This window comes from Gavia stellata, chromosome 4 (genome assembly GCF_030936135.1).
Source record: "Gavia stellata isolate bGavSte3 chromosome 4, bGavSte3.hap2, whole genome shotgun sequence".
Classification (NCBI taxonomy): domain Eukaryota; kingdom Metazoa; phylum Chordata; class Aves; order Gaviiformes; family Gaviidae; genus Gavia; species Gavia stellata.
Window position 1 is genome coordinate 45,427,891 of NC_082597.1, and position 22,906 is coordinate 45,450,796.

The 22,906-nt window shown below is 35.2% G+C and overlaps 1 protein-coding gene across 3 annotated transcripts in view; it reads right to left on the reverse strand.

The window, feature by feature from the left end:
• Positions 1-22,906, reverse strand: part of PPFIA2 (PTPRF interacting protein alpha 2) — a 334,737-nt gene that overhangs the window by 90,525 nt on the left and 221,306 nt on the right. The window contains exons 5-7 of one of the 3 annotated variants that reach the window (XM_059816812.1): positions 18,248-18,322; positions 8,762-8,788; positions 8,300-8,329 (exon numbers count right to left, since the gene is read on the reverse strand). The exons of 1 other annotated variant lie outside the window; for it this stretch is intronic. In XM_059816812.1, coding sequence (XP_059672795.1) covers positions 8,300-8,329; positions 8,762-8,788; positions 18,248-18,322 — 132 coding nt within the window. The remainder of the gene's footprint in view (positions 1-8,299; positions 8,330-8,761; positions 8,789-18,247; positions 18,323-22,906) is intronic. One more of the 3 variants, XM_059816813.1, reaches the window with a different exon arrangement.

Sequence of the window (22,906 nt, forward strand, 5' to 3'; positions counted from 1 at the left end):
GCTGAGAGATCTAGAAGGCTTTTTGTTTAATCTCTTCTTATCAAGAAGGTGTTTCTTTTTACATGGATAGTATGCTAAACCAAACTTCTTGTGACTATATTGTGTCAGTTTTCCATCCAGCTTTTATTTATGTAAGTTTTTCAGAGAACAGTGAATTGCCTACTTGGATGCCCTCCTGCATTATTCTACCATAACAGTCTATATTTAAACAGTGTTAAATATCAGATTTCAGTCTACTGAAAACATAATTCAGACTCCTGGTCCACCTTTTGACTTTGCTTTAATTTTGACAGGGGTAGCTTGTGTTAAGCTTTAATCAATGTCTATCATTTTATATGGTAAATATTAAGTGTAGCACAGGGAATAAAGGATGCTTAGAGACTGAGGTGATTTCCTTCTGCTTCAATGGAAATTTCAATCCTGATTCATAAACATAAATATAGCCTTTTCCAGTTATATTTCTAATTTGTGTTAATCTCAACACAGCCTTTCAGAAGCCACTGGTTAGAGAGTTCAGAGATATTTAAATAGGGTGATTGAAATGGTTTCAACTGTGCAATAAATTGGTCATTATTAATATTTTATTTTAGTTATATAGGGCCAGAAATGCGCATACAATTTCTTGACATTTTATATGTAACTTTTAAAAGGTATTATAATGGTACTCAGCATTTTGTATTATCAGGATCTTGTATAAACAATACACTATATTTCTTTCACTCTTTGGTGGAGGAAAAACACAGCATGGGATCCACACTTGCAAAACCTATTCAGAAAAAAACAAACTGATCCTTTTCTGAATCTGAGTAAAAAACAGGTATTATAAAAGGAGATTTTTTCATGAGGGGAAGGGCATTTTAACAAAACTAAGACAATTACGTGAGACTCTATGTTCTCCTGGGGGCAGATTTAGGAAGGATGCATCTCACTCAATGGGGGTCACCACTGTAAGTTGTAAGAGCAGGATGGATATGTCAAAATATTAATTTTAATTGTATTTCTCCATGAGTAAAAAGGAATCTGTTAATAATCCTGTTCAAAAGAGACTTTCAATATTTCATTAGAATCCCACTGGATAGTTTCAGCTTTTACTGCAATTTTAATGACTCTGTCAGTTGAGGTGTGCAGTACTTCAAGACATTCATGCCCGCATCCTCTCAGTCTGAGTTTATCAGCAGAATACCAGAAGCAGTGTGAGTAAGTGCCCAGGAGCTGCTTTTCACAAGTTTCCACTTTAACACAGTTGCATATAGGATGCAGAACTAGGAACTGTGGTGCCCGCGGTGCAGAAATGCATTCTCTGTTATAGGGACAGGGGATGTTATACAAGTACAGAGAAAAATCTAATGGTGATTTGAAATTTCTTAGCAGATTCCTCCAGTCTACAAAGTTAATGCAATTTACAAACCAAAGGCAAAACAAGTTGTCACAGCGGTGTCTGAAAGTCTTTCCATCCCCCACTCTCCAGCTTGCATTCCTTCTTGTCCCACTGCTTTGTAATCACTCGCAGCCTCGGGATTGCCAAATTACAGCAATTCCAGCATAGCATAGTACACACTTACCTGCATTTGTTTTCACACATGTTCGCATCACTGAATAAATCACTGATAAGTTTGCACGACAGACCAGTCAGGAAAGCCCAAACAAGAACTCTGTATACGTGTTATAATGTGATGGTTTAGAAGTAGTCAAACTAGTATGAAAAGATTTGAATGGAAATCTGTTTTTACAGTATAGTGGCAAGTTTTTTGAACGAGCAATTAAATTTTGCCTAAAAGTAGATACATTATTAAGATTTTCTAGGCTTTTAACATATTCCAGTTGAACAGTCCTGTTTTCAAACTTGCCTAAAATATACATCGTGAAGAACGGGGGGAAACCCCTACATTCCTACGTATAAGTATTGCACATGTCCCTGTGTATTTGTTTATGTTGTATTACATGCTCTGGAATGAGGTAAGAAACCAGGCAGGGAAGGCAGAATAATGACATGGTACCTTTTGGCACAAAAAAATCATAGTTCGGATAAAAGAAACCACTTCTAAGTTACATCACACTGTCACTGTTTGCAGGATCCCAGAGGAAGCCTTGCATGTGTCAGGCTACAGGGTCTTCCAGTAAATAGCACAGAAGTGGATGTAACAACAGGCCTTGCAGGACAGCAGTTGGATCACAGGCTCTCGTGGTGAGAAGCAGAGGTACTAAACGAACGCTAGCTGAAGAGGCACATTTGGAGCACTATGAAGGATCTCAGAATTAGCAGCTTGATTGCACTGCAACAAGACTTATTTGAATTTCAATACATAAAGCAGTGCACTGGCTTAGGTGGTTTTGGCAAATATCATCCTGACACCTGCCGTTTAAACTCTCGCAAGACTTCCTTTTCCAAATAAAAATTTATATATTAATCAACATGACTGAACCGACTCTAGTTAGATATCCACTAATGGTGACTTTCTTAGCCTGTCATAAAGATCAACAACATTTTAATTATTTTCAGCAATCAATGGGATTGAGTCACAAATTTTGATTGGCTTCATTTTCTGCACTGATCAAAGAAAGAGCCCAAGTAGGAAGCTTGCCTTATGTTCGAGTAACAGTGATGAAACGTGTACTAGTGTTCACGTCCAGTAATAAGACCACCAGAGTGTTCCAGAAAACCCAGGGGAGATGTGGTGTGTGTGGCTCAAACACCTTCTCACCACTCTTTACTAGACAGCAGCAGATGAAAGTTTAAGATTCAGAAACTTGTCTAATAATGGACATTCCTTCTTGTCTACCAAAGTGTCTGACTTTGATAGATGGGATAAAGAAGGGATTAAGGCTAGAAACAGATATTATTTTTTTTTCCCAACAGACAAGCAAATACAGAATTTTGGAGCTATCCATGTATAAAATGAAATTAATAAAAACACACAGAAAAGTGTGGTCTTGCCTTGCGGTCGGGGGGATCTTTCTTCCCAGAGTGGTAGCTAAAATCTCAGTAGGTTGCAGTATCATGATCAAATGAACTGCATAGGATTGATGACTGGCCATATACATGGCATTTGATAGAGTGAATGCAAGATGCTTCTTCAGGCTATCATAAATGCACATTCTGACTTCATAAACCAAACATCTCATAAATCCGTACAGAGTCTTTTAAAACAACAGACAAAAATGGATCTCCCTGAAGATGGCTTTAGTGCTGAAATGCTTTATTTTTTCCATTCAGCCATGCAGGCTCTGAGCTTTGCAACCAGTTGTATTTAAAAGCACAAATATGGACTTAGAGCTTTATTTTCAGAACAGGTAGGAGTTAAAATAACTGTGGACCATACAGTATTGTAATCAACATTAGCCACACTTTGAGAGAATGAAAGAAAAGAAAAAAAGCCTTTTCAGATTGCAAAAATAACCTTGGAAGGTGAAGAATGAAACCTTCAACACTAACAATGCACTTTGGGCTTACTTTGTGGGAAGAAAAAAACATACTTTTTTTTTAACTTAGCATTTTGTCTTTTCTCCCATTCAACTGCTTAAAACAAAAAGAATCAGACAAATTTGCAAGTAGGGCTTTTGTAGCACTCTGAAAATTCACTTATAAACTAAGTGTGCATGTCTGACTGACAGCCTCAGCTGGGTTTATTTTATATTTGCCTGGATTCCAGTGTATTTTATTGCTATTTAAATGGTGAGCTTTCCAGAAACTTTACACAATTGAGCCCTTTAAAACGTGTCCTGACACATCAAGAAAAATACTACTTTATTCAAAGAGAAAACCTGTAGGAGTTATGAGTAATACATATTTTCAACTTTTTTACATCATAAATTCTTTTCTTCCTTCCTTTTTGAGATTGTTGACCTTTTATTAATATTGCTGTTTAGCTTTCATTGCTATGGAGAAATACTCATTAGGGTGAAATCATCCTCATGAGGGAGTCTTTATAACCCTTGGAGATTAGACAGTAGTAGGCCTAATGAAAGCCAATCTTGTACATTTGTGCTGTATGGAGTTTAAATGAGCAGAAACTGAAACAGAGTCTTTACACTCTCACTCCTTAACAGTCAAGAAGTGTTGCCTTGTCATTACTTGAAATCCAGCATTTGCTAGCGAGCTCTGCAAGAGAACATACATTCAGATTTACAGTAACACTTTTTAAGCTGATCAGAGGAGCGCTGTAAAAAACAGTTGACTTAAAAAGTCAGGTGGTCTTTACCTTGTGGCTAAAGGAGGAGGCAGTACACAGGACAGTTCCCGCCCTCGGTTACAGTTCTTTTATGGTTTAAGTAAGTCTTTACCTTCTGTGCTTCAAGTTCTGTCAAAGAAAGCTAAACCATCTTGCTCCTGCAGCTTTTGGTGTGTCTTGATTATTTTATTCTTATAATCTTGACGTAGGCACTGCTTTCTGTGACCCTGCTTGTATGGTGACTAGCACTTTCACGCTCTGCTTTCATGTTACTGAAGTGCAAGTAATGAATGGCAACATGCAAAGATGACTGGAGATGCTCTGAATCTGTGGCATACTCATAATTTTAACTGGAAAACATGAAAATACTAACCACACGTGATCTTTTACTGTTGGTGGTTTGTGCTCATAACTATTGACAGGTCCTGGATATCAGTGTTTTATCGACATGCCTATGAAGGTCACTTCTATTCGTGACAAGGGTACTGTGGTCCAGGGGTAGCCCACAGTTGTGGCACTCAGCTAGCTGCAGCAGGGGACCGCTCGCAGGACCTCCTGACATCTCTTTACACCTTCACTGAGCCCTGACTCCTTCTGAACACTAAGTGCCTGGATCAGCAGTCAATTTTATACTTTAAATGTAATAATAGGCTAACATTTTAGGCTGGTAATAAGGCAACAGAATTTATAGGTCTCCTTCACTTCATTATGAGTTCTGAACCAAATTAAGTGTTACAGTGTATATAACTGTCTTGTGCTATTGCATGTAGTCTAGAGCACACACCATTTATTTCTGTGGTGTACTGGCAATACTTTGTAAAGACAACAGGAGTCATTTAAGCAATTCTGCAGTTGCTATTATGAAAAATAATATCTGTCAAGATTTTTCACAGAAGATTACCAGCTACATTTCAGTACATTTTCTTCAGAAACCCTTATCTAAGTAAACAAAACCAAAATCAACAACTTTTAATTTGTCACAAAAATTGTATGAAATATGATACAGTGAAAGAATTGTCTTTTACAGAGACTAGCACAATGCAAAAATAATAACAAATATAATTTACCTGGCTGCATTACAGTGTGTATTTGACACCTGCTGACTAATTTCTCTTGCTTTTTTTTTCTAACCAAGCTCAACAAAATAGTAGCAAAATTCTTATTCTTTCATTATTACTCTCACAAAGACACTAATAATGTACCCAAACCAGGATATGAAAGCCCTAGAGTTTGTTGGTGGTACAGGGACTGATTGCCAGCTGGTCAGAGCTGAGGATGGATTTGGCAGAAACGTGATCTTAATTGTTTTCAATAATATATGAGTTATTGAAATATATATACATAGTGTGTATATATATATGACATATATATGATAATATTTACACAGATTTTTTTTAATATATATACAACCTGTGTATATAATTATATATGTATATATATGTTTAGACATACAAACATATTTTTAGTATGCAGGACATTAAATATAAAGAAAATAATGTGCCTCTAGGGCTTTATGTAGTTGCTCTCAGTACATAAGCATTTAATTGATGAGTACCCGTGCTAAGGTATGCAATTCGGTTTGAAAAATCCTACTCAAGTTAAAATGAAGTATTTAGCTATTTGCACTGCAAATCCATGTTCCTCTTCTGATTACATTAATATATTTCCCTCTGAGTAAAAACAATCTTTCCCAAATGAAATTTTGTATTCTTTGTCTGCATATTGTCACCTAGAGACTTTGAGATTGTTTAGTTTTATTTTGACTGGACACATCTGTTATGAAAACCCCACTATTCTGCATGTGTAGTTTTATTAGATTTTCCTATACAGTGTATCTGTATTAAAATCACCATCTGTGCTGCTGATTGTGCAGAACATGAAAATACAACAGATACATAGGATATGAGTAAAAATCCAAAAGGGAAATGAACCTTAGCCCAGAACTACAATAAAAAAATATCAAAGCCCTGATTTGCATGCACAAACTGAAGAAATCCCAACTTAAATCTAACTCCCTGTCCGCTGAAATCAAAGCACAGTAGAGTGAATTAAAGTCTATATTTTAAATATTAAACTAAATGTACCCATTTAATTTTAGTCAAGATTTTAATACTTTTCAATGACATTCTTACTGGGAGTAACTTTTTTCCACACATTTCTCCAGTGAAAATCAAGGATATGGTCCTAACTGATACACTTTTTATACATTTTTTAATGATAAAGAACATTCTTCATAAGTGGAACTTCTAAAAGAATGTTTTTGTTCTAGGATTACTGCAGAAAAGAATCTAACATGATAGCCATTTTCTAATGCAAAGGAATTATACAAATAGTTTCTTTTTTTTCTTGTTTTTTTGTAACCATGGATTCTACATGATTTACTGAACCAAGTAAAACAAGCCCTCTGCAACTCCTCTTGGAACAATTCCTCCTATACATTGAAAGTCCCTATTAATATTAATGAAGATTATTTAATATTTCTTAGTGCTGATATTTTCCAATCAAGATCCCAAAGAATTATGAGTATCTAATTTTGCATCATCAAACCCAAAATATTTTTTTACATTTTTGGATCCCAAGTAACATTATTCCTATATTTATATCTATTACAGACATATGATGGGAACTTGTTTGCACTAAAATAAAAAACCTGACTGTAAAAATCTCTTGGTATGACTACTTAGGTAAGCATTTACCAAGATATATCTATCCTTTGCATATCCCCAGCACAGCCTCTGCTCCTATTTTTCTCACAAATATTTTATCACTAAGCTGTTTTATCAGCATTAGCAGAGCAGTAGCAAAATGGCAATAATTTTCTTCATAGTCTATCAATAACAAATGTGGAATTGATTTGTGATGCATGTGGACCTTGCTCTGCCTCTTGATAATGTAGGGTCAATACAGACCTTTGAGTGGCAAATTACTCTTGATTCATGTTATTGCTGACTCTGCTCACAGACATCAGTTTTTACTGTCTTGCTAGTTACCTTATGAATTTGCAGAATACTCTTAGAGCTGCACGTGCACTGTTGGGTTGAGGTGATCAAATATGAAAATACAAATGATACATTTTTTGGTTCATATGTTAATGGGAATATTGATTAATAAATATGAATCTTTTGAAGCTTAAAGTTGATTTTATTTATTGGCTCATGTCATTAATTTAAATCCTTTATTCAAATGCAGCATATAAGACCTATTCATACATTAAAAAAATTACTATGGAGAGTAAAGGCATAAAACATAATACTGTGATCTTGTTATACTATTTAAAATCTGATTTGAGAGTTAGTGAACATAGATGTTCCTAGCAAATCATGTAATATTTAACATATACACACAAAATTGCATAACCATTCCAAAGAAGCATATTAAACAAATGATAAAACAATGTCTTGTTCTAGCAGATTAAAAACAAAGGTTAATGGATATATGTCTTGCATTTTCATCAAGATGGATGCACAAGAAGATTGTTAATGATAAAGAATCAACAAGGCTGATTCTTGCAGTGAAATTATCTTGATCCACATGAAAACTCATTTGACAAATGTCAAATTACCCTGAAGCTGATACAGACAAAAAGATAATCAACTACTTACTTAATCAGTTACAATCAAACCTGAATTTATACCTCCAATGCGGGATAAAATGGCACACATTTCAAAGTTTATGAACCCCAAAATACCAGATCAAAGAGAAGTGATGTATTTTTTCTGATGTCTCATGAAAAGCATGGTGTAAGCAAATTAAACATTAGTCATTAAAATTTTCACTGATACCCTTTGCACAAGTAATAGTGAGCTCTACAATGCAAATCAGCTAAGCATGACTTCAACTACATGCTATATTCTTTACTTTAGCAAGTCGGTGTGTTTAAATTAAGGCATTTGCTAACATAACCTTATGAAACCAGGGCCAGTGAGAGTTGTATTGGATTGATTAGTAAGCTCCCTAAACAGGCTGCCAAATATATGACGTTACATCTAATCTGATTATCCCAGTGTCTAATGTCATGCTGACTATGAACAATCCCTAAGCTAATCATATACAAATAACCTTCCAGTTTCATTATCTCCTGGAGTTTTCAGGTGTGTAGGCAAACTATTGTGAAATATGCTTAGCCACACATCTGGCTCCTGCGATCCCTGTGTTCTCCTCTGAGCTTGTATTTCTTTGGCTGTCATCCTATCTGCTCTTTTGCTCTTTTTTCTGCTTTGGGTGAGGAATACGTGGTAAATAAGAAATCCACAAAACCTGTACTAGAAACTTAGAGCTTTGCTATTCTGTAATTCCCTGGAATAAAGTAGAGAAGATATCAGAAGATCCATTTATCACTTTCTGAGACACATTCCTCAGCTTCACGGATCTGTCATATATTGATATATGTTTGTTGTTGTGCAGAAATGTCAGGCATGCTCCATGATCCCTATTTATTGATGAATATAAAACATTGTACAGACCCCCAAAATAACTCCAGTAACTCAACCTCATGAGATCCAGAAAACAGAAACTTTCCATACATGCAGATTAATTGCAGAACAGTTGTGTTATGTAGTGAGCCCTGAATACTGTGCCCTACAGTTATTTACACTCAGGACCTCATGGAGGCTGCATGCCTGCAGCCCCAGCCTCTCTTCCATTAAAAAAACAGGCATGGAGCTGGGGTGAGGGCATGCACTCAGTATTTAACTCCCAAGCATGGAGTTGTGATGCGGTGAGTACGCTAGGATTCATGCAGTGTACCAGGATTTATGCAGTGTACCAGGACAACACTTGTGTGGCAGTCTGTGCACCTGAGTAGATGTCATTACAGTCATCAGCTGTCAAAAATCAGGTTATGCAATTTAGCCAAGTTCATCTATCAATACTTACAAAGTCAATCATTGCACCCATGAATTCTATTGGATTGCATCCTACTTTTTCTGCTGTAGGAACAGTAAACCAGTCACCCCAGTTAAAATAACCTTGATGCTTTTAGGAGCAAGAATATTCAAAAAGGACCAGATTAGCCTGAGTCTTGTAAGTGATATTTGCAGAGCTCCTATGATAGTAAAAATGGTAAGTGATGTCCACCACATGTATTGCACAGGTCACTGTGCTACCTTGGCTTTACAGTAATGGCCTCTGTTCCACAGCTGTATGAGCAACAGATACTACAAGGTAAATTTATATTATAAATGCTCTGGAGCAGGAACCAGGTTTTAATATTGTTTTTTTACAACAAAATGGAGTCCTGGTCCTTTACTGGAGCTCTGTTGGGTGTGTAGTAATGCAATAACAATCATAGTAAAAATGTGCAATAAAAGCACTCCAATATAAATGTGAAGACGGAATATATTACTACTAAATACACAAATAAATACTTATATTTCTGCAGCACTCTAAGTTGTAATTAAGATTAGGCCACATTTTTTCATTTTTTTATGCAAATAGAAATACAGTTTCACCCCAAAGGCAGAAGTCTGAAAGCTTAGGGCACAGGTATTATAAAAATGAGAATATAACATTTAAACAAAACAATAGAATGAATATTTGTCACAGATTTTCTAGTTATTTCCTAGCTATTTTTTTTTTAATTATTTGGACCAAAGAGTTGGAAAAAACAAAAGATGTGAAAGACTAAAATTTGCCATCGCTTGCTTAACAATAATCAGTAATGAAGATGACAGGAAAGGTGTTTAAGGAGTGATATAAAGAAGTGTTATTCGAAACTTTTCTGATGTGAAGCAGCAGGTAAGAAAACAGTGCAAGGCCTACAGGGGAAAATGGAGTGTGGGAGAATTCCATGGTAAGGATGGAAATGGGTGACATCACTGAAAACTTTTAGGTCAGTGTGAAATTGTAAAAGCAAAGCTAAGCCTCTCTCTGCTTTCAGAAAAAGTGAATAAGGAGAAACTCAGCAGATCTAGCAGATGAAGAGCAACAAGGTAGGAAGAGGATCTCCACAAATTCTTGCAGGAAATGTTTGCATTAAATTGTTATACAGTAATGAATTTAGGACATGCCTATGTTTACCAGAAAGTGCACAGTATCCAGACTACAGAACAAAAGGAAGATTACATTTTTAAGATAGATTAGCAGCACCTAACTTGTTTTCAGAGTGAGCATCCTAGAATTTTTTTTTAAAACACACACAAAAAGGAAAAAGAATACACTGGATTAGGATTATGCTCATTTTGGTGAAGATGCAAATTTTATGGAGAGTTTGTGCTACAAGGTTTAGAGGAAACTGGGAAATTTTAATCTCTAGTCATCATTTATTCAGTGATAAAACCAAAGTATTAAACCACTCATGTTTCTAATCATGGGGGACCAAGGTTTCATTAAGTCAAATGTTTCTGTCGGACAAAAAAATGAAGTAGATTTGAAGAGATTTGCAAAATATATTTGAAACATCTAGCTGTCTTCTCTTTTAATGTGTTTTTAAACAATCACTCCATAGCTGCACAGCATGTTTGGGGGAACAGTAAAGAACGAGCAATTAGCAAATCACAGTTTTACATAGGTTTTTTAACTTTTGCCATGTTCCTTTAAGCATTATCTTACAAAACTTAGATTTTTCTTTTCTTCAGAAAGAGCAATTGACAGTTTATAGAAGTTTAAGAGTAATGTGTGTATGCTTATTGATATATAGGGGTGTGCCATAGCAGAAAATTGAGGTGCAATAGATCTCAGGCTGTTTTGTGAATAATCAGAGTAAAACTGAACACTACTCTTCAATGATAAATCTGTGATGCTGGAACTTACTCTAGTCACAAATCTTTATATTATAAATCCCATTAAAAATTTTACAAGTAATTAAAATGAAGAAGTATTAGCCACAATGAAAGGTTCTAAGAAAAACATCAAAATTACAGAATCATAGAATCACTACAGTTGGAAAAGACCTGTAAGATCATCAAGTCCTACCATCAACCAACACCACCATGCCCATTAAACCATGTCCCACAATGCCACGTCACATGTTCCTTGAACACCTCCAGTGAGGGTGGCTCCACCTTGGACATGCAGTGGATTGCAATGGACATGCTTAGTAGCCTGAATCTATCATTTCAGTGGAGTAATCTGACTCCTTCCTTAACAGCAGTAACATCCTGAAGCACCTTAATCCATCCATATTTGGGATTTTAGAATATGTGGAAAATAAAAATAGAAAGTAACAATTGTCTTTGTGACATGATATTGAAAACAGAGTAATATATACAAGTTACCAAGCACTTGAGATCAAAGATTTTATTAGAAGAACTGTTAAACACACCAGATATAAGTGAAGGAATAAAAAGCCTCTCCCTTCAGCTACATTTTTCCTCAAGAAGCTCTCCACAAATACATGAACACAGACTACGCATTCTTTCTGTTAATCACAGTCCTTCTTACAAATTGGTTTCTTCTAAAGAATACATAGGAGACGTTCAAACTGGATGAAAAGTCAAAGCTATCAGTATTTTAGGATTTGTTACAGGTGGCTACATGCTAAATGGAGGGGTAAAAGAACACAGCATTTCAGGATCTCTTTTGAAAATACCCTAAGACATTTGGGCAGCTACACAATTCTGCTCTGTAAAATCATTTCAATGAAGATCAAAGTTGCTGAGCCTGTTTAACATATATTACTGGGTTGCCAACAGTAAAATGCGGCTAACAAATAAATAGGCCTAAGTGACTAAGGAAAGTTATAAAAGGGGAAATTAAATCTACAAGCATTTTTTATCAAGATTTTTGTGTAGCAATACTAAAATATGTGCAAAATCATTATCTGCTGTCACTGCAGAAAATATGTTCTTTTTGTACTCAAAATTGAAAAATTTTTCTCTGTGATAGATATTTATGGAAATTATACTGAGAAACCACTTTTGCAAGTGAAATAATGATGTTCATCTCAAATATATCAATAGAAATTAACGTTCTTAAGTGACTATCTGAAAAACGCATTGAATTTTAGACCTATTTTGCCCTGAATTTAGTGAAAAATGTTTTTGATGGCAATGCAAAGATAAGCTCTGCTGCCCTCAATATCCATAAAGAATTTTAGTGGTTTTTTCCCTCTGAGAACTTAGATTAGAATTAGTTGAGGACATAAAATGAAATAGCTATAGCAACTTAACTGATTATTTCTTTTGCTTATTTCTTTTTGACTTTGTAAAAAAATAAGGCAATGAAGGATGTAGTGGCACTGTAGTAATTTTCGACCTCTTCAGCTGCCATGCCACACATCCCAATTCAGATGCATAGAGAGAGAAATTAATGCTGTGGAACATGGAGTATGAGAAACATCCACCAAAAAAATCATTGCTTTGCATTTAAAACTTAAGGGCAACAATAACTTTCTGCGGCGTTAACATTTAACTAGATGGCTAAGGTTAAAGGCAGAATGAAAAGCAATTACATATAGCACATATAGATTACATTTCAAATCAAGATATTCTTAATTATGTGCATCTTTGCAGAAAAGATACAATTTGGCACAATTACATAAACATTTAGAATTAAAGATCAGACCACAAAGAAGGTCTCTCCAGAGTTAGACCTGTGTAAAGTTATAGCTTGAAAAAAAAAACCAAACAAGAATTTAATATGTAGGAGAGAGTTTACAAAACAATAACTTTCCGTTACACCATTTTGAGAAAATGTTGTACAATGAGGTACTATAGATGAAGGCTGTTTCAGATTTTTTGCAAAAAATTATACTTAAAGTCACCAGAAATAGGTATAAGCCATCTAGTCTGGCCTTCTTCAGAAAAAAAGTCACTGAATTTCATCCAGTTTCATCAAGAGATTTTATATCTATAATTTCTGAATTTTGGATAGATGAAATTCTGTGAATATTATATGTTCAAGAGTTGCACATGCTATTTTTCTCAGCAAACTATTCCTTTAACAACATTTCTACTCCAAAAATCACTTTGCACTCTGTTACATACAAAGGCTAAGGCCACCAACTAACTCCTGTAACAAAAAGTGCCTTAAGCTAATAGGACCTGAAACAGCTGGATATAAAAATATGTTTTCACATGCAACCATGGGTAAAAAGAACACACCATAGTTAGCTGAGGTTTTACTTTAAAATACATATATATTAAATATTACAGAATATTTTGTTAACAGTAATGACACTACAATCATGTCTGCAGCATGCCTCATGGTCAGAGTCAAAACTGTCCTCAGCTGTTAAAAGTATCTGCATGTTTTTACTGGTTTCTTGATTTCCCCTGCATAGCAAAAGTTAGGCAATTAACATTGTATTTGAAAGTTCTTTGGTGAATAAGTGGCTACAATTTCTGGTGTTTCTGGTATAAAGAATCATAAATCGCAAATAATCCTTTCTCTTCAGTGATGTAAATCATTTATGAATGCTTTCATGGACGCTATAAAAAATAGCATTGGGGCACCCTAATGCATAAACCAACACACTGTCAGGAAGAAACCCACTGCCCAAATAAGAGAATGCATGCAGTTATATGAAGCAGAGATCTATGGTCCAAATCACCTGCAATTTCTGATAGCTCCAGGAGTTAAATTTACCGTCAAAGGTTGAGTAAAATTCTGTAGAAGCAAGTGAAAATTGTAACAATGAGGTTTTAAAAGGAAGCCTGAGTGTTTTAAATATAATCTATGTGTCAGGTGACAGAAGCAAGACAATGTTGTCTGGCATTTGCAAACAGCATTGGCATTTTCAGCAAGTGCTGAAGAAAAGAGTATGCTAGTACAGTGATATATAAACTCAAACCACTCTAATTTCACTCTAAACTCTAATTGCATAGTCCACACAGTCCCAATGCTTTTTGGGTTCCTAAAGTATGTCTTTGAGATAATTAATGTAATTAAAGCTGTATTTTCCATGCCACATTTTCTACTAATGAGGAGAGATGGAAAAAACAACATATTAACCAGAAACAAAAAAGGGGTTTGGAAAGCCACTTATCATATGATTCTTATTAACACAGGAAGATTTTGCAAGGGCTGAATAGATGTTTAAGAAGGGCAGGAGAAAATTCATGTGCAACATAAGCACAGCCATTTAAAAAATTACTCTTTTCCCAGTATAGTATTGACTATGTATAAAGCTTAATTTTACATACAAGCCTTGGGAAAAAGCTCTAAAGGTCATTTTTTGGGAAACTCTTTGTTGAGAGTTCTGGGAAACAGTGAAATCTGTTAATGGAAATCACAACAGTTGTCATTTAACACTGCACATTGCAGCAGAAATGGATTTTAAATTATCACTATGGGCCATGGTACCACCTGTCTATAATCTATGTATCCCTGCACTGTGGAAGCCACTAGAGCTTGAGTTCCTGGTGATATATGGTGCTAATGAAATATCTTAGTGTGTTTGCACATGCTGTAGATTAGCATACTTTTAACAAGGACTCACACTCATAACCCTAGTAAGAGTATCTCAAAAAGCTGTGGAACAAAAGTGGTTACCTTGTCAGTAACTTTGATATTAAAGTGAATTTCCATGAAGATCATAAATAACAGGAAGGAAAATTCGCATCTCACTTCCCTTGCAAATGAGACTAATTCTTCTCCAATTAGCGTGTAAAAAGGAAGCTGGTTAGCAGAACCTTGTTGGAATTTGAAAATGTTCATATACTCACTGAGAAACATCACATTTGCTTTCAAAATGTTCATAGACACACACTATTGTACCACTGAGCTTTGGTATTGGGTGTACCACTTGCAGCTTGTCTAATTGCTAGCTGCAAATTACAATTTTCAGCCACAAAACTGGAGAGATCATGGAACCAGATGAAAACCAGCATCATTTTAAAAGCACCTGAGAGGTAAGCAAATGTAGCTATGTTTCATAGTAATTTTAAGTAAAAATGGGAGGTAAATTTTTCAGAAAATTGTTAAGAATATCTACTTTTCACCTTAGCTACAACAGACACAATGAGTAGGACAACATCTACCAGTTGTGAACAAATAATGGTTTCCACTGTAAGCATAAAAGAAAAAAGTGTGATAATTTTGGGTACGTCGTGTGATAACTGGTGATAAAAAGAAAATATAAGGATGAGTATGGAATTTAATTACTGTAGACAGTGATCTTGTCCCAGTCTGCATGAAAACCCTCTTACAGCAATTCAGATTGCTGCTATGTTTAGAGGTCCCTTCTATTGCCACTAATCCATTGCAGCAAAATAAAATATATAGTCAAATAACTTTTTCCCCCAGTAGAACGTGTATTCAAAGAATTTTCAACCTCCTCTTTAAGTACAATATAGGTCCATTTTGTATCTCCCCCATATCTAGAAGCCCAATGCCTGATTCAGAGAACTTCTGCTGTTTGTAAGGAGTAAGACACCTAAATTTAGCTATGTATTAGGTGTCTATGTACAAGCTTGTTGTGAGAGTCAGTTGCCTAACATAGGCATTTGGTGTCATCGTAGTGACAAGAGGTATTCCTTCCCCACCTCTAGCTCCAGACAGACGCAGCTCTTCTGTCAATTTTACATTGTATCTGGCAGCCCTGGCAGATTAACCACCACGTTAGCTGGCAGACTGGATTTACTAGAGCTCCACAGACTACAGCTGAATTTCAGACATCTGGCTCACATGTATACACCCAAATTCAAGAGTCCTAATTCTGAACTGAATCCCATGCTCTGTAAGATACAGTATGAGGTTTATTGTTTGTAAACATGTTTTAATAAGGAGCTGATGTACCCTGTAAGTATCCTCCAGCTTGACACAATTTAAAAGCAAGGCTTCATATTCAGAAGAATAGTTAATGTAACTGATTTGGTTAATTCTACCCCTATAATACTGTTGTTAAACCTGTAGTAAACATAAGGATTCCCTTGATAATTTGATGTATATTTTATATGGTAATTTATAGAGAGAATTGACTTTTAAAAAATGTTATAAATTGCTAGCATATTTATTACATAATATCAAAATAATTTCTGTGCAGCATTTTTGCAAAAAGGAGATAAACTACATATTAACTTTTTTATAGAAACTATTGCCTTCACAGAATCAAAACAGCAATGAACTATTTGGCAGATATTCTTGTTTCTGAAAAGTTCAACTGAACCAATGACAGTGAGTTATGCCATATCGATAGTCACTATTGGAACTGCAGATCAAAGCCCTTCTCTACTACTCTTGTATGATTACATATAAATATTAGGTACACAAGCTAGTTCCCCCAGCGGGTCCAACTGTCCGTCTCAATTGCCCCTGCAGTTTAAAGTCAATGATGTGTGTTACTGTTCCCTATAAAATATGAAGTGCTTTGTGAGATGGTGTTGGCAAGTAGAGCTGAAATCAGCTTTGCCAGAGTTCCAGATGTTTTCACTCCCTTTTGTATGTATGTAAAATGCTACAAAGACTGTTAAATGAGAGCTTATTTACCATCTAATGATGGAAAGCCATGTTCTCTCTCTCTCAATTTTTCTCTTTCATATAAGGATATTTCCAATAAGCACTCACGAGTGTCTGCAGTTTCTCATTGTTTCTCTGTGTCAGAGCCACAGCTATAAGCTTTCAGGGAAAGGTGCTGCCTTAACATACACATTTCTACTTTTTTTTTTCCCTGAATCTGATACTTGTTATATACCTAATCATATAACCGTTTAATCAGGGGACCAATTTACTGTCATCATGTTATGTTTAGATATAGTCCTGAATATGTAGTACACTCTTACAATCAGTATGAGAAAATGGATATGAAAGAAAATATGAATTCTCTTGGGAGAACAGACACAGAGTGACAGGAACACAGAAATTACTGAAAAACATATATTCAATTCCCTTGGAAACTTGGCCTATTTATTTTCATATACAGCATAAGTTGTTTTTAAAGCCCTTTATTGCCTGCGCATTCACTGTGGAATCTACTATAAAAACAGGCTTATATATTGCAGTTGTCTAATTAATTTTGTCTCATTTAAATAACTAACTGTGTGAACATTATCTGAACTCTTGTTCAAATGCATTAACTGTTTGAAAATAATCCACTCATTCTCTTCCACAACGCTTCCCATCTAGCTCTTTTTTCATTATTATTTAATTGAATTTCCATTTTTCAACTTCAACTGTTCCTCATAGGAAACTGGAATAATAGTATTCAGATTGTCTTAATGGTCATGTTATGCCTGGTTGATTAAACGTCCTTCTAAATGTTTTTAGTATCACATAGACACGAAGTCTATGCAATATTTCTAAGGATTTGGGGCAAGAAAGGCTATGAAAGTCCTATTTCAAATTAATTTAATTGTGCATGTTTTTACTTCATTTTCTGCCTTAAGGCTGAGTAAAATGACATCAGTAAATGGACATAATCCAACATAACTTTAATCCAGTTCTATTGCTTGTCTGACTTATTTTTAACAGTGTGAGAAGCACAAGTCAGGTGGAGATTGAGGAGTGATGGGGATTGTAAAGCCACCAGCACACTCCATTATTTATCTTTTCTGGCCTCAGAATCATCTCTCTGCATGCAAAATTCCTTTCTATATGTGTGTATAGTTAGTTGTGTGTGCAATACAATTATGTGTTGCTGCTCACCCTTTCAAACAAAAGAGAACAGTTGTCAAACTACCATACAGGAAAAAAAATCTCTTGTCCAAGTTCACAATAGTTATATGGCACCACAGTTCACCATGATACACTGCAATTAAAAGGGAAGAGATAAACCTAAATTTCAAGGTCATCCATAATCCTTCCTCCATCAATGTTAACATTTATATAATGTCTCTCTATATAAGTGTGTGTTTTACTTAATTTTATAGTAAAATGGAAATTCTGGTTATTAAATTGTCTATAGTATCAGACATATTCGTTGATTCACTCCTTTTTCATGTCCAATGAGAAATTTGGGAATCTGTCACTAGCTCTTGGATTTTGGTTTGCTCACAAGGTAATAGAAGAAGGGAATAAATCAGTAAACAGAAGGTTGTATTAATCTTACAACCACCTTAAACAAGCCTCACTGAGCAGCTTACTCAGAATGTAATTTATCTTTTTTTTTTTTTCTGATAGTTTTAAGAAAAGTGACAGGGAACACATGGGACAGAGTATTAAAGAAATTGAACCTCAAAAGGGGAAAAAGTGTTTTATGTTACCTCCTGGTTAGCAGCAGCTAGTTCTTCTTCCAGTGCAGAGACTCTTTCTAAAGAAACCCTCAGTCGTTCCCTTACCTAGAAGAAAAATCAAAATATGTGCAGTAACGTAATTTCTATCAGTCTTTAAAGATTATATAATCTGCCATATGCACTACTGTATGCCTTGCCAGTCTGTTTGCAGGCATGTGTGTTGCATCCTTTCTTGAGACATACTGTGTAGTAAACATTTAAACCTAACTATAGGAAGACTTAATCCACAAAAATAGATGTCAAACTTTAAATGCCGTACTGCTTTTCCACAGTTTGCCTGTAATTTTATGGAATACACAGCAAATGCAAATATTCTAAAACCACATTAGGCATAAAAAACGTTTTTCACAAGCATCTTTTACAAACGGTAAGGAAAAAACCATCTGCAAATGTTTTAAGTCCACTCCATGGAAGATAACTAATCTGTTCATATTAATTGAATGCAACAAATTCATTGAAAAAATAACTTGCAGCATTGCCTTCAGGCACACAGACTAAAGATTTTTGATATCATCATGCAGTTTGGTTGGGTTTCGCAAAAAGTCATAAACAAGATATACTCCTATAAGCAGAAAAGACTCCTGTGTTTGTACCAGTTTCATAGATGACCTATTCTGTTCTAAGGATGTTTATGATCTACTAAATTACTACTATTATTACTACAATGTTTATTATTAAATATTAATTATTAATATTAAAGAATAATAAGGTAGTATCTCTGAAGACATATTTCCCGTTGTTCGAGTGCCCTGGCTCAGCATCAGCTCATGTAGTGCTAGACAACTTAAGCTAGCAATGCAGATGCCAGTGTCCCAATATGATCAAAGGCAAATCAGACTTAAAGGGATCTTCAGTGCTGTGTGTAGGTGACTCTCTCTTCTGACTATGAAGGGAGCCTATGGCAACTCCTCTCCTAATCTACGCAATTGCATTAGGCACCTCACATTAAATGACTTTACAACCTTTACAATGCATGTTTTATAAATATGTTATAAGATGTCTAACACTGGCATTCACTTTGAATGGTGTTAGAATTTGCAAACCAGTTAGGCCACATTACTGAGGAGGTCACAGCTCCACAAGGAGCCAGAAGAGGAAAAATTATCCTTAACCTTTATATGCTGTGGCACTGTAGAACTGAATCCTATGGACATTTTAAAGCCTGAAAACAACACTACCTGGAAATAATAGGCATTTGTTTCTAATAAAATTTAGGAGACATTTTTTACATGCCACTTCAGAAAAAATAGGTAGAGAATTAATGTCTTTATTCATAATATCAAGCTGTCATATTAAAATCCAATTTTTTTCATTCTTGTCCCATTGTCAGTAACAATATGGAACAGTATCAGTGTGACACAGACCGACAGTTGGAAATTGTTTCCTTTGCTTTGCCTTGCCTTACCTTGCCTTGCCTTGCCTTGCCTTGCCTTGCCTTGCCTTCCTTCCCTTGTATGTACACAGTTAATGCACTGCCTTTTTTATAATGACCTAACCAAAATTGCAGTCTGATGGCCCTTATTTGTTCTCTGAATATAGGAGTTGCTAAAGGAACTGGAAGCAGCTCTGCCTTGGCACAAAAGATTTCTTTTTCCCTTTCATCTGAGCAGTGAACAACTAATTCAGATTCACATTTGTCATGGTGACATTGGAAATGTTGCAACTAATTCTTCATGTTCAACCACATACATAGTGGCTGTTAAAGTTGAGGGAAATCTTTGATTCTATCAGTGAAAAAGAGGAAAAGTGCTACATCAGCACTCTGATCTGAAGGAGAAATCTGCTCTGATTTACAGCCCAGAAACTATAGCTTTATTTCTCATTTTAAATTTCTTTCTCAGTCTTCAACTGATTTCAAAATAAACTTGAGGAAGAACACAAAAGCTGAATGAAGTTTTCAGGCTTGGTCATTCACATTCCAGGAAAGAGTACAGGCTACAAATGCCATAATAATGTATGCAGTACACACATATTTTGAAAAAAAATTTACTCTGAGCAGTATTTACCAGTTAGTAATTGTATTAATGTTTTCCTGAACTTTCTGAGTTCATATTGAATAACCTTTGAATCTAAATATGGGACAACAGCCAAAGCCTCTTAAAAGCCCTATACAAATGTATTGCAAAGAACTTTGTAGTAGATACCCTCTTCAAATTTATGTTACAGCAAACAAAACAAACAGAACTATCCTCATTTCTGGGAGGTGCAGGAAAGGCTGTTGTTGCTGGTCACTATCTTGTTAGAGACAAAGGAGCAGGGACAAATGCAAACTATTTTTATCTATTTTGGTTTTTTCCATGTGATGAATGCAAATTAATGATTAGAATATTACATTGTTTTCTCTTTTCTAGAAGTCAAAGACAATAAGTGAGTAAATATAGTTCATAGAAGTAAGCATTATCTTAGTGAGATTGTGTTTATCACTTCAGAAATAACATAGTACTTAAATTTCATATGGTCCTTCAATGTATTTCTATTTTCTTGGGCACTAGATAAAGCTTTACTAAATAACATTTCACAAAGTAAGAATAATCAGATGTCACCTGATCTATCAGAACATGCTATACTACGCATTTTTAAAGGACAGATTCCCATAACAGTGCCACAGACACAGAAGAAAAGGGTTGCTCTCTCCATGTTACAGGGTGTATCCAACATGTGCTCAGATGACTGGGTATTCCTCTGGCTTTTAAATGCAACCACATTATCTTGAAATGTAACATAGTCAATGTCATGTTAGCACTGCTGTCGGTGCAAAATATCACCCATTTTTCTCTGTCTCCTAGCAACTGCTTCCCACTTTTTTCCTTGCTGTCAAATTCTTTCTTTTCTCTCTCCAGATCTGCAGCCCACAAAGAGCTTTTAAAAAACACTTACACTTGCTAGAATTGAATCACTTTATTTTTTCACGACAGTCTATTGAATAAAAGCTCTCCTAGCTACCTGCTAATGAATAAAAAGATAGTGAGATTGTTGGCATGAATAGGTTGGTTTTATTTGCAAGAATATTAGGTATGCTTTTCTGCCATGAATTAATCTTAAGAGAACCAGTGGTTTTTTAATCTTAGCTAGGACAATAACACCTGGTAGTTGCTCTGTGATGATCAACTGGTCACATTTCTTAAAAAATCATCAAAAAATGGGTTTGGAGAAGAAGTGGCTTCAAACAGTTTCTTCTTTCCAAATGCGCATTTTAAATGTTGAACCCAAAGTTTAAAGGAAAATAGGAAAAACGCCTGCAGGAAAATAAGCATGTTTGGGCGGATGTTAAAAGTCAGTTATAGCTATAGAATGGCATAAATAAAATAACCAATTTTCTAGGTTTTGTTCTTTCTGAATTGCATATAAGGAATATGTACTTCCTGACCTACTCTATACTCACTACCTATTCTAACCATGAAGTTAATCTGAGCTTCTACTTTCTATTCAGCTCTAATGATGTCTAGTAAATCTCATTTTCATTTGCTGTATTATAAACTATTCTGTGTATATTCATATATAATATCCCAAAATATGTCATAGTACTGCCTTACATTATTTCTACAACTTTTCATTGCATGAAATAAAACAAAGAAAGATATCAGCTACTTAGCAGCAGTAAGAGAAGTCTCTGGGATCTGAAGCATTAAGAAGGTCAGGGGTGATTAACTGAAGAGAAGTTTCCACACAAACTATCTTCCCTACGAATACAGCTGCAATTTTCAAGTCACTTACGCAACAGCAAAGGCTATTAGAAATGTTGAGTCAAAATTTCACATCAGTCCCAGTTGTTATCAGTTCTAACCTCTAGTGTTTAAAACTTCCAATTTTTTTAACAATGCTCATTGTTTGTGGGACATAATCTAACCTTACACTTGGAAAAAACAATCACTGAATTTAACTTTGAACACGAAGAAAATCTAGAATTGGTAGCAATACTGCCCATGTCCTGTGTTTTCAGATTTCTAAAAATTTTAGCATAATTAGATATATAAAGATGTTTGAAAATATGTATAGTTTCTGTCAAATTAGATTTCTAAATAATAATAATAATACGGTTAGTGCAGTATCAATTTCATTTGCTGTGACACAACTCACTTACTCAGGGAGACACAATGAGATTTCTTCAAGATACACAGAAAATAGTAAGTATTTGCAAACTAAACTAACTCTTTCATTATCCAAATTGAAAATTCTCACAAAACACACTACAACTGCAAGAACAGACTATGAAGACTGTTTGGCATTGCTAGGATCTCATATGGATAAGAATAGCAGCATACTCTTACTACCTTCTACTCACTAAGATGTACCTATTGGATCCAGCCCAACAGGACTGTCTCTCTAGCATGGGAAGATCATGACAAGCTTTCATTCTGCAGGGGGTGAAGGGACGCTGAAGGAGCTGTCAGACACTGAAATAACTGTGAATGTCAGTCATACTTTCTCTGAATAACGCAAGCACGTCTGTGATCTCTCTATGGTTGTCTATCTTTTGGACAAAAGGTAAAGGCAAAGCCCAGACTTCGTGTAATATATAGAGAGCCAATAGGCTTTTTGATATAAGTTAAGGTATCGTTCCTGGTTCTCCTTATACTTAAGCAGCCCTCGCTGGAAATATGAACCCTAAATTGGTATGTTTTATTTTAC